This window comes from Colobus angolensis, unplaced genomic scaffold (assembly GCF_000951035.1).
Source record: "Colobus angolensis palliatus isolate OR3802 unplaced genomic scaffold, Cang.pa_1.0 Scaffold130, whole genome shotgun sequence".
NCBI lineage: Eukaryota > Metazoa > Chordata > Mammalia > Primates > Cercopithecidae > Colobus > Colobus angolensis.
In genome coordinates, this window is record NW_012114253.1 from 3,250,655 (window position 1) to 3,263,119 (window position 12,465).

The following is a 12,465-nucleotide window of genomic DNA, read 5'->3' on the forward strand; positions in this document are numbered from 1 at the left end:
GCTGGACAAGCTTGCTCTAAAGCAAGGATTGGCAACACTGCACTCCAGCCTGGGCGACAGAGCTAGACTCCAAAAAAAAAAAAAAAAAGAAAATTCTGTACTTGTGTGCATTCTGCATTAATACGGAAATATGTGAAGAGTTTTTTGGAGTCCTTTTTGTGATTAATTCTTAGGAATAGACGTTAAGAAAATGGAAGACTTAAATGTTTAGATTTGGAGACTTAAAATTGTTTTTAATGATTATCAAGTGCTGCTCTGGCTCTGATGAGATGTACAGAGGAGCTCACTGAAATTCGTTTCTAATATTTTGGTGATTGTGCTGCTGAAATGAGTGTGGAATGGGCAGTCCCACAGCATAGCTGTACCTTGGTAGTTTAGGCCACATTGCTATAGATGAGCTATAAAGAACAGTTCTGTTTCCTTTTCACCCCACTGAGAATTATTCAAATGAAGGTGCCACATGTTGGAATTTCCTGTCTCTTTGTTGTTGAGTAGTCCAGTTTTTATCAAGGATTACTTTTATTCCGTTTCTCCTCTTTTCTTTTTCTTTTTAACAGATGAATAATTCCAGACACTTTTAGCTGTGTGGAAATGATTTGTCCAAAGAGTCTTTTTCCCTAAATCACTGGCAGATCTGGATTAGGACCAAGTTTTAGATGTCTCTCCTGTTTAATTTCCTAGGAAAGAGGATAGAAAAATAAAGTTGAGAGGAGAGGCTGCTATTAATTCAGTAAACATGTATTGAACACCTACTTTGTGCCAGGCTTTATGTTAAGCTTTGCCAAAACAAAATTGGACATTGCCATCAAGGTCAAACAGACAAACTTTGGATTTTAATAAATCACCATGAGGAGGACATTGAAACAGGTCTTAATACTGGTGGTTAAGTTTTCCATTTGATCCTCAGTGGACTGGATGAATCCATCCTGGAGGAATGTCTCCAGTACTTGGAAAAGCAGCTGGAAAGCAACCAGGCCCGTAAAGCTATGGAGGAGTTTTTCTCTGACAGGTGAGCCGTGTTTTGCTTTATTCCGTAAATATTTTTTGAATGCCTCTTGAAAGTAAGGAGCTATATATGTTGATTTAGGTACTTATTATCAGCAATATTTAAGGCCTACTTAGGTGTCTGCACTTTGGGGAGTTAATTGCTGACTCCTTGGGGTTATTGGTGAGGGGGTTAATTTCATGAATGCCTTGTGTCATTGACTCATAAGTGGCCATTTTCCCCAGAGGAGATGAGATTGTGAAGAAAGGATGCTTTTTATGTGAGGCTTTAATGTGATTCTTCCATTTTTCTCCCCTCCTGCCTCCCAGTGGAGAACTTGTACAGATCATGATGGCAACAGCCAATGAGAACCTCTCTGCTAAATTCTGTAACCGAGTTTTGAAATTCTTCACCAAACTCTTCCAGCTGAGTGAGTGACAGCTTTTAGTAATCTTCTTATGGGAACTTTGATGTCCGGCAAATACTGTGCGTATCTTCTGCCTGAGTTTAACTACAGCATGAAAATGCTAACAAGTGGAGAGAATCCCTCAGAGAAAGTTTGGAAGGAAGTTGAAAACTTGCTTTGAAGCCATTTCCCTTTTTCCTGGCTCACAATTTGCCCCTTCTTTCGCTTCCTCTTGCCCTTCTTTATTGACCCTGGCCTCTTGTTCTGCTCCTAGCTGAGAAGAGCCCTAACCCGAGCCTGTTGCATCTCTGCGGCTCCCTGGCACAGCTGGCCTGTGTGGAGCCTGTGCGCCTGCAGGCCTGGCTCACCCGCATGACTACATCACCCCCAAAAGATTCTGATCAGCTGGATGTAATTCAGGAGAATCGGCAGCTGCTGCAGTTACTGACCACATACATTGTTCGGGAAAACAGGTAAAACAACTACATTTCTGTCGTGTTTCCCTAGCAACCCCAGAAATACATTGATATTTACAGTTATCTTTCCTTCAGGCACCACTCTTAGCTTTTTCAACATTTTCATATCTACCTCTCTCTGGACTCAAGGATTCTAGTGTATGTAGCTCCTTGATTTTTTTCCCATGGAAAAACTTGGAATGACTTGGCCTCTCAGTTACAACCTGAATGAAATGTTTTATGCTCTGCTAGCCCAAGTCCAAAACTGGGATTGGTATTGTAGTTATGTATTTAATGTTTAATTTACAACTTCTTTTATAACACACAGAATGAGATTCCTGTTGATAATTCACCAACTTGCTCTTTCTTTTCTCCTAGCCAAGTTGGGGAAGGTGTGTGTGCTGTTCTTCTGGGCACGCTGACTCCCATGGCAACAGAGATGCTGGCCAACGGTGATGGGACTGGCTTCCCTGAACTTATGGTTGTGATGGCCACTCTGGCCAGTGCAGGTCAAGGTGCTGGTCACCTTCAGCTTCATAATGCTGCTGTGGATTGGCTGAGCAGATGGTAAGATGATGAAATTGTATCTGTAGGTTACAACATTGATCTTGGAGAAGTGGGTTACTTTCTTTAAAGCTCAAAGTGAGTATAGAAGAAATTTGAATCTCTACCCTTTTATTGGAGTTTGAGGTATGGGTAGCAAATAGCTCTGTTCACTTTAGACTTCATCTTCATCATTTTCTTAGTAGAGTTTCCTGTTCATTGTTCCCAAGAGAACTCTTGGGGAAAGTATGCCAAGTGTTAACGATAATTCTAAGGCCAGAGCACCCCAAGCTATGTAACTATATAATACTTATGGAGTTTTTTAAGAATATTTCTGCTTCCCAGTGTCCTCAGATTGATTCAGAGTTAATAAAGATGCTTCATTTCTTTGGTTTCTTAGATGATTTTTTGTCTCCTCTTTCCCCTCTTTTTTTCTTTGGGACAGCAAGAAATATCTGTCACAGAAGAATGTGGTTGAAAAACTGAATGCCAATGTAATGCATGGAAAGGTAAGAAAAGTAAGGAATGACAATGGGGGGTGAAAGGAAAGATGATTCTCACCTCTGTGGTCAGGTGGAAGTCTCTTGTTCCTATTGAGTTCTGTGCCCGGCTAGCCTACCAAGGATAAGGCTGATAATCTCGAAGATCTAGAAGTGTGTAATTGCTAACTGTGTGCCTTTAGGCATCTTTTGGCTGGCAAGAAGTGATGGGAGGGAAGTGTACTGGTAAATAAGCAGATAGAATCTTTCTTAAAATGTAGAGTTCCTGTCATCCTAAGATACTGGAATGTTATGGGAAAATGTCTCCCTGCTCAGGCCTTGGAACTGTGCCACTCTGAGTCAGTGTTATAAGAGGCCAAATACGGCCTCCTCAGCTCTAGTCCAGATGCTAAGCTTTGTTTAATTTGCCTGAAGGTTCTGGTTACTCTGGTGAGAAAATGGGTTTGAAATTGACAGAAATCCTGCATTCAGGCATTTTCTTCTCCTGCCCAACCCATGAACTGGCATAGGTGGCTAGGAACAGATAACTAGCCTCAGAACCACTGTGGTACCATTCATTACTCCCTCCTTACTTGCTGATCTTTATCCTTTCAGCACTGACATGTCAGAGTGCAGAGCAAAGGGACTTAGAAATCTGAGTCTTTGGTGCCAGTTCATTGGGTTTTCTAGGCAAGCATGAACTGTCTGCAGTGATTTGCTAGAATTTTTTTTCTCTTGATTTCTGAAGCTATTCCTCTCCTGCATTACTTTAAAGCCTGATAATTAAAATGACTTTCACTTAATGGTTAAAAAATGCTAATGTTAGGGGCAGAATGCTTCATACTCTAATCTGATCTTTTCTTGAGTGATTTTAATCTGTTTTTACTCTGTTCTTCTAATTTCAATCCTACTTCATCTTACAAGACTTTGTAAAGAGCTGTCTTTGTGCTTAAGAATGAAGGAATACGTGTTACTTCAGTACAATTTACTGACCAGCTACATGGGGATGGAGTGGTAAAAGCTGGTTAATAGATAATAAAAACACACTGTTTTTCTTCTCTGCTTTCATACCATTTCCCTGATCTTGAGCTTTATTTGAAAACATGGAGAATCTGAAGTTTCTGTGGCGCTTCTCTTGCAGCATGTGATGATCTTGGAGTGCACATGCCATATCATGTCTTACTTGGCTGATGTCACGAATGCCCTGAGCCAGAGTAATGGTCAAGGCCCAAGTCATCTCTCGGTGGATGGGGAAGAGCGGGCCATTGAAGTAGACTCAGACTGGGTGGAGGAGTTGGCGGTGGAAGAGGAAGATTCCCAGGCTGAGGATTCAGTAAGTACTAAGTAATCTCGAAGTTAACCTTTCAAGGTAATGACTGACTGGCATGGTACCAAGCTTTTGGGCTCTTTTTACCAGCCTCCTGTGAGCTTCAAAACTTCCTAGACCTTGTTGCTTCCTAGACCCCAATTTTCTAGGCCTTCAGAGCAAGGCATGGGGATCTAATCTCTTGTGGAAAGGACTTTTTCATAAGCTTTTTCCAGAGTCCCTTTTCCTGCTTTGTCAGTCTTTAATTCCAAATGGAATTTTAGGGATAAGTTCTTCATGGGGGTAGTGGAAGCTCCCCTATAGAGAAAGCATAAGATGTTTTTTTCTTAACTGCAAACCCCTAAGGTCTCACTCACCTGAAATAACAACAGATTTTCAGCCAGCTAGCTATTTCCAATTGTGGTAGATTTCCACTGGTCATTAATGAGTCAACTATTCACCCCCCCCATAGAGTGTTGAGGCACATGTGTTTTTGTGGGTATTTATATACAGGGATATATTTCGAATTAAAGAGACTTCTTATTTTTGAAGGATGAAGATTCTCTTTGCAATAAACTCTGCACTTTTACGATCACACAGAAAGAATTCATGAACCAGCATTGGTAAGAGTAGTTCTTCCTTTAAGGTGAAGATTTGCTGGGCACCGAATATTGGGACTTCTGAGCTTATTTGCTGGTTCTTATTCTTTGCAGGTACCACTGTCACACCTGCAAAATGGTGGATGGGGTGGGTGTCTGCACAGTGTGTGCTAAGGTGTGCCACAAGGATCATGAGATTTCCTATGCCAAGTATGGATCCTTCTTCTGTGACTGTGGAGCCAAGGAAGATGGCAGCTGTTTGGTGAGAGGACCCTCCCTGAGCTGTAAAGGGTGGCTTGTTAGTGATACGGGATTACTGAAGCCAAACTGGAAAATTCCCATCACCTCTAGGATACCTGAATCTAGGAAGATGTTCCAGCTCACTCATTGATGATCTGTACAGTTGGTGGCCTAAGCATTTCATTTAGAATATCAGAACCAGCAAATTCCTTAGAGATCTTGTAGTTCATTTTTCCTAAGACCTCCCCACGATTTCAGATGTTATAATAAGGCCTGATACTGTGAGTGGATAAAGAAGTTAGATATTAGGTGAATATTATGAAGATCAGTATTTAGGCTTTTGGGTAACATTGAAATGCTTAGCCAGTTTCTTCTTTGGGTCAGATTTTCTTCAGAGATCTCAGGCAGTATTTCCTTTGTGCTGGAGGCAAGAACTTAGAGACTTTGACGTTTTCTGTCCCTAGGCACTGGTGAAGAGAACTCCTAGCAGTGGCATGAGCTCTACCATGAAGGAGTCAGCATTTCAGAGTGAACCCAGGATTTCAGAGAGTCTAGTGCGTCATGCCAGCACCTCACCAGCTGACAAAGCCAAGGTTACCATCAGTGATGGAAAGGTTGCTGATGAAGAGAAGCCCAAGAAGAGCAGCCTCTGCCGCACAGTAGAGGGCTGCCGGGAAGAATTACAGAACCAGGTGGGGCAGACTGATGCTCCCTAGTAAGCAGACAGAGTTCAGAGCCTGCTGAACTGGTGTGAGAGTAAATAATGCACATGGCTCCCCTTGCAACTCATTTTCTCCTTTACCCATTTTCATAGTGTGAATACAAATACTATGTATTGTCATCATGAGGGAAGGATTTATGACTGAGCACTATTAGGCGTATTATGGGGGGTGATGGAAACATAAATTTTAGTTGTGTCATACTCTAGAGTACCCTTTCTTGGCCAGGGTTCTTTATCTGAAACACAGAAAACAGAATACAAAATGATTTGAGTGTTTATATTCTCAATTTTCCCAAGGATGGTACAAAACCCAAACTATCCTAGATACATAGGAGAGAAGTTAGCTCATTTCATATGAGGGATGCCTTTGCACATTAGGATATCTGTGCGGGACCCCTGGTTTAGAAAGATTGCTCTGGAGTTAGTAGCGCAAATGTATATTGATTGGAATCAATGCCAGGATAGTGAGAATGAGAAGATGGCTAGAATATCAAACTGGAAGTGAAGTAGCTGGATTCTGAAGGAAGTTACTGGCAAGATGATTGTTAGGAGTATTATCCATTGTTTTTCTTTTTTTTTTTCACTTGTGTATTTTTTTTATTTTTCTCAGGCCAATTTCTCCTTCGCTCCTCTCGTGTTAGACATGCTTAATTTCCTTATGGATGCCATTCAGACCAACTTCCAGCAAGCTTCAGCTGTCGGGAGCAGCAGCCGTGCTCAGCAAGCCCTCAGTGAGCTGCACACAGTGGAGAAGGCAGTGGAGATGACAGACCAGCTGATGGTGAGTGTCTTGGGGCCATGACGTTTGGTGGCTGTGGGAACCAACAAATTTGTTGAGATCCCAAAGTGTGCTAGATGCTCTGAGGAGTATACTTAGAGCAGTTGATCCTTGGCCATCCAAAACTTAGAATCTAAGACATCATGACATGCCCAGAACATATTATGAACAGTGTAAAAATCAGCATATGAGGTGTGGCTTCAAAAGAAGAGAACTGGCCAAGGGTGCGCCTGTTATCCCAGCACTTTGGGTTGCCCAAAGCAGGTGGATTGCTTGAGCCTGGGAGTTTAAGACCAGCCTTGGCAACATGGTGAAACCTCATCTCTACCCCAAAAAACACACAAAAAATTTAGCTTGGTGTCGTGGCGCAGCAACTACAATCCCAGCTACTCGGAAGGCTAATGTGGGAGGATCACTTGAGCCCAGGAGGTTGCAGTGAGCTGAGATCATAGCACTGTACTCCAGCCTGGGTGACAGAGTGAGACGCGGTCTCAAAAAAAGGAGTGGGGCTGGGGAATCCGGGGTCATTTTGGCCAATGAAGGGAATAAATCTCCTTTTTAGTTCATATAAATATATGAATCCCCAAGAGGTGGGGAACTCCATTTTGGGGCAATTAGAATAGTAGAGAGTTTTTATTTTTAGAAAATAGAACTTTGTTGTATCTTCTCTAAAGTTCATCTAACTTGCAAAATAATGTTTGTCCTTTTTTGCATATAGTCCTTTAGATAACTTTCCTTTAGTTTCTCATGTCACATTGGTTATAAGGTATGAGTCATTATTGACTTTAAAACCTGCTGCTCAGCACTGAATATATGACTTCGGATGTGGCCTTCCTGGCCTTTTTTAGCAGCAGAGTTAAGTAATAGAAAGTAAAGTGGTGGCAATTCCAAAAAGGAAGTGAACAAATATTGGGAATGAGATACATGAATAGATCTCATAAATTGGCTGGTTTTTTTTTTTTTTTGAAGACGGAGTCTTGCTCTGTCACCTAAGCTGGAGTGCAGTAGCATGATCTCAGCTCACTGCAACCTCTGCCTCACTGGTTCCAGCGATTCTTATGCCTCATTCAGCCTCCTAAGTAGCTGAGACTGAAGGTGCGCACCACCACGCCTGGCTAATTTTTGTATTTTTAGTAGAGATAGGATTTCACCATGTTGCTCAGAATTGTCTCAAACAACTGTGTTCAAGTGATTTGCCCCCCTCGGCCTCCCAAAGTGCTGGGATTATAGTTGTGAGCCACCATTCCCAGCCAAAGTTGGCTGGTTTTTTTTGTTTGTTTGTTGTTTTTTTTTTTTTTCTTTTGAGACAGAGTCTCACTCTGTCACCAGGCTGGAGTACAGTGGAGGGATCTCAGCTCACCGTGACCTCTGCCTCCTGGATTCAAGTGATTCTCCTGCCTCAGCCTCTGGAGTAGCTGGGATTACAGGCGTGTGCCACCACGCCTGACTAATTTTTATAATTGTAGTAGAGACGGGGTTTCACCATGTTGGTCAGGCTGGTCTTGAACTCCTGACCTCATGAGCCGCCCACTTCAGCCTCCCAAAGTGCTGGGATTACAGGCGTGAGCCACTGCACACAACAAAAATTGGCTGTTTTTAAGGGAATAATAGTCAGTTGGAAATATACACGTACATACACATATATATTCTGGCATTTTATTAAAATCAGTCACAGTTTTTGCCAGGTGCAGTGGCTCATGCCTGTAATCCCAACACTGGGAGGCTGAGGTAGGCAAATCACTTGACCAGAGAAGTTCGAGACCATCCTGGGCAACATGGTGAAACCCTGTCTCTATAAAAAATATACAAAAATAATTAGCCAGATGTGGTGGTTCATGCCTGTGGTCTCAGCTATCTGGGAGGCTGAGGCAGGAGGATTGCTTGAACCTGGGAAATCGAGGCTGTAGTGAGCTGATATCACATGACTGCACTCACCACTGAACTCCAACCTGGGTGACAGAGTGAAACACTGTCTCAAAAAAATAAAAATAGGCCGGGCGCGGTGGCTCAAGCCTGTAATCCCAGCACTTTGGGAGGCCGAGGCAGGCGGATCACAAGGTCAGGAGATCGAGACCATCCTGGCTAACACGGTGAAACCCTGTCTCTACTAAAAAATACAAAAAACTAGCCGGGCGAGGTGGCGGGCGCCTGTAGTCCCAGCTGCTGGGAAGGCTGAGGCAGGAGAATGGCGTGAACCCGGGAGGCGGAGCTTGCAGTGAGCTGAGATCCGGCCACTGCACTCCAGCTTGGGCGACAGAGCGAGACTCCGTCTCAAAAAAATAAAAATAAAAATAAATAAATAAAATAAAATAAAATTAGTCACAGTTGTATTTGATATTCGTGGAATTAAAAGAAATCGTAAGATCAGTCACACTGTTAGAGCGTTGGTTTTTAGATATTAAAGATGAAGCGAAAAAATACTTGGGTTGGGGACCCATCAAGTTGCTGATTTTTATGTTGCCAGGTTAGATCAATGAAAAAAAAAATCATCTGTCATCACAATTTGTAAGAGATTGGACATTTTAACATTTTTTTAAAAAGACCAATACTTTGTATTTAAGTTTAGCTTTATGAAAACATTTACTATGTTATTCTTAATGGATTATTAATAACTTTAACAAACTTACCCAGCCATCCATGGTTGGAAGGCTGAAATCACTGCTTTTGGATGACTCTATGGTGCAGTTTCTCAGTCTCATGAATAGTGCATGAATCCACTTGATTTTATTTGCCTCATTACTGCTCGCTTTCTCTGCTTCTTTCTTTGCCAGGTTCCCACCTTAGGCTCCCAGGAAGGTGCCTTTGAGAATGTGCGGATGAATTACAGTGGAGACCAGGGCCAGACCATCCGGCAGCTGATCAGCGCTCATGTGCTCAGGCGGGTGGCTATGTGTGTGCTCTCCTCTCCCCATGGGCGCCGCCAACATTTGGCTGTCAGCCATGAGAAGGGCAAGGTGGGTCCTCCAATTCTTGTGTACTTACTTTAGGTCATATTGTCTTAAATGCTAAGCAAAACAACTTGATGACCACATTCGGATTAGCCCTCTGTGGGAAAAAGTCCATTGGGTTCTAAGAATGCTTTAGGGACAGATCTTGTTGAGTTTTTCAGATACTTGGACCCCTAGTGGATTTGATTAGACCTAGAGCTGGTATGACTAGGATAGACTGTTTCTGATTAGTAAATTTCCACTCAAAACATATTCTTCAAGCCCTCAGGAAAAAGTAATGACTAGCAGTTACCTAGGACAGGTTGACTCCCAGTCTTGCCCTGTTTGGTCACGCTGGTAGGCATAAGCCGAGAGACAAAAGTTTTCATAGGAACACTCAGTGTTGCTTATGTAGTCCTGCCCTGCCTTCCCAGCTCTGTTAAGGATATAAGTAAATTTGTATTGTTTTATAGAGCTTGTAGAAGTTGGAAGAGTGCTAGGTATCTTAACTCACACTTTTCTGTATTCTGGCCTCTCCATCACCACTAATGTTGTTTTCACTTTTAAGTGAAAATATGGATACTCCTTAAAACAACTCTAAAATCATTTTAAAAACAGTTCCATAGAAAACTAGAAAAGGACAGTGGTACATAGGTATTCTTAAACTATTTTGTGAACTAACTTTATAAAGAGAAATTGTTTTCATTATTTATCTGGTCTGTCCTCCGTGGAAAGACATTCCATGGCTTTTAGCCAGGAGCAATAGAGATTAATATTGATCTAGAATTTTCTATGAGACTTATCTGTTAAAAAAAAAAAAGTGTGCAACCTATTATCCCTATTGAAAGAGTTTTTGTTACTTGCTTGGACTTCTCTGAGAGGACCAGGAGTAAGAATAAATTGGTCATTGTTCCTTTGCAGATCACTGTTCTGCAGCTCTCTGCACTCCTGAAGCAAGCGGATTCCAGCAAAAGGAAGTTGACTCTGACCCGCTTGGCGTCGGCCCCAGTTCCTTTTACTGTGTTGAGCCTCACAGGAAATCCCTGCAAGGAAGACTACTTGGCAGTTTGTGGGCTAAAGGTAAAAATCCTGATCTAGGTTTCATTGCCTTGAGCTGTGGATTCTAGTCATCTTCTCTCCCCTATTCTCAGAACTACTTTTTCTTATTCATTGTTGAGATTAAAACTTAAAGCCTACTGAAATGCAAAAGGAATTTTTCTTTGAATTTCTCCCAGATCTTTCAGATTTCTCCAATATTGAAAGTAATGTTTGTGTTCATGAAACCTGAATGTTACTAGACAGTCTAAATACTGTCTGAAGGCAGGGGATATTAGAGAAAAAAGGGAACATCAGAACTCTGAAATGAATTAGTCCACTTTCCAGATCATCTTTTCACCATTTTGTTCCTTAAACATTATCCAGGACTGCCATGTGCTCACCTTTAGTAGCTCAGGCTCTGTTTCGGATCACTTGGTTTTGCACCCTCAGTTGGCAACGGGGAACTTCATCATCAAAGCCGTGTGGTTACCTGGTTCACAGACCGAGTTAGCAATTGTCACTGCGGACTTTGTTAAGGTACAGTTAGTTCTTTGTTGATATGGTTCTAGAATTTTTCTACTTTTAAATCCAGAATCATTATGTGCTAGCTTCTCCCAGAAGTTAAAAAAATCAACTGGGTGCCATGAGTTGCACTTGTAGTACCAGCTGCTTGGAAGGCTGAGGTAGAGGATTACTTGAAACTTAGTTCATGGCTGCAGTGAGCTGTGATTTTGCCACTCCACTCCAATCTGGGTGATAGAGCAAGACCCTGTCTCTAAAAATAATAGCCATATTTTGTCGCCTTTTACTATGTTGCTGAGTAGGAGCTTTCTGTCTTTAGGCAATAGGGAACTGATTCTGGTTCTACCCTCACTGTACCAAGTGCACACTTATTGCCATACTTGTTGCAGAATTTATTTATGTATGTCTGTCCCCTACTCATTCCTTGAAGGAGAGTGAAAGGTGTTCTGTTCATCTTTATAAGAGCAGTGCCTGACACTCCATTTTTTATTGAATGGAGAATGAATGCCCGTTATTGGTCAGTTCTGGCTATTTGGATTCATTAAGATATTTGGGAGATGGTACTGAGATAGATTTCCCTTATTTAATTTTTCTTCCATCCTGCAGATTTATGACCTGTCTGTTGATGCCTTGAGTCCAACCTTCTACTTTCTCCTGCCAAGCTCAAAGATAAGAGATGTTACCTTTCTTTTTAACGAGGAGGGAAAGAACATCATTGTTATAATGTCTTCAGCTGGGTACATCTATACTCAGCTTATGGAAGAGGCCAGCAGTGCCCAGCAGGGACCCTTCTATGTCACTAATGTATTGGAAATCAATCATGAGGACCTGAAGGTTAGAGCACATGTTGCTATTTCCTTCTATTCCAGATTTAATTATTTAGCAACTCCTCTATTCTTTTCTCTTTGTTCTTTTATAACATTTTTCTGTGGACTTCATCTAACTGGGTCTTTTTTTCTTTTTCTTTGTTTTTCCTTCTAACTTTCTACCTAATAGCAAAATCTCTTATCCTTTAGGGCTAAATTAATTCAAGTTCCATTTTTCTCAGGGTCTTTGTAAGATTTACCCACAGGGATCTCATGCTGAGAGTATGAGAGCACCTGATCATGATCGAAAACTAATAACCAGAATAACCTGGAAGTCGGTAGCCAAGGCAACATGAATTACTGCAAATATGTGTTTTTGTGCCAGCAGGACAGTAACAGCCAGGTGGCGGGCGGCGGTGTGTCTGTGTACTACTCCCACGTGTTGCAGATGTTGTTCTTCAGCTATTGTCAAGGCAAATCGTTTGCAGCCACTATCAGCAGGACAACCCTGGAGGTGTTACAACTCTTCCCCATCAACATCAAAAGGTGGGAATGAACATTTAATGTTCAACTTCCACAAAGTCCACATTCAGTGATGAATCTCCACTCCCACTATCTGCTGTCTGTTCTGAGTTTTGTGAAACTTAATTTTTTCCAGCC

General features: G+C 41.9%; 1 protein-coding gene across 1 annotated transcript in view; it reads left to right on the top strand.

Moving 5' to 3' along the window:
* UBR4 (ubiquitin protein ligase E3 component n-recognin 4) overlaps window positions 1–12,465 on the top strand; it is a 134,907-nt gene that overhangs the window by 40,412 nt on the left and 82,030 nt on the right. The window contains exons 30-44 of the mRNA XM_011934073.1: window positions 908–1,009; window positions 1,315–1,415; window positions 1,666–1,864; window positions 2,225–2,413; window positions 2,835–2,898; window positions 4,010–4,201; window positions 4,727–4,797; window positions 4,888–5,035; window positions 5,478–5,705; window positions 6,345–6,515; window positions 9,284–9,466; window positions 10,361–10,519; window positions 10,862–11,014; window positions 11,606–11,833; window positions 12,194–12,351. Coding sequence (XP_011789463.1) covers window positions 908–1,009; window positions 1,315–1,415; window positions 1,666–1,864; window positions 2,225–2,413; window positions 2,835–2,898; window positions 4,010–4,201; window positions 4,727–4,797; window positions 4,888–5,035; window positions 5,478–5,705; window positions 6,345–6,515; window positions 9,284–9,466; window positions 10,361–10,519; window positions 10,862–11,014; window positions 11,606–11,833; window positions 12,194–12,351 — 2,346 coding nt within the window. The remainder of the gene's footprint in view (window positions 1–907; window positions 1,010–1,314; window positions 1,416–1,665; window positions 1,865–2,224; window positions 2,414–2,834; window positions 2,899–4,009; window positions 4,202–4,726; window positions 4,798–4,887; window positions 5,036–5,477; window positions 5,706–6,344; window positions 6,516–9,283; window positions 9,467–10,360; window positions 10,520–10,861; window positions 11,015–11,605; window positions 11,834–12,193; window positions 12,352–12,465) is intronic.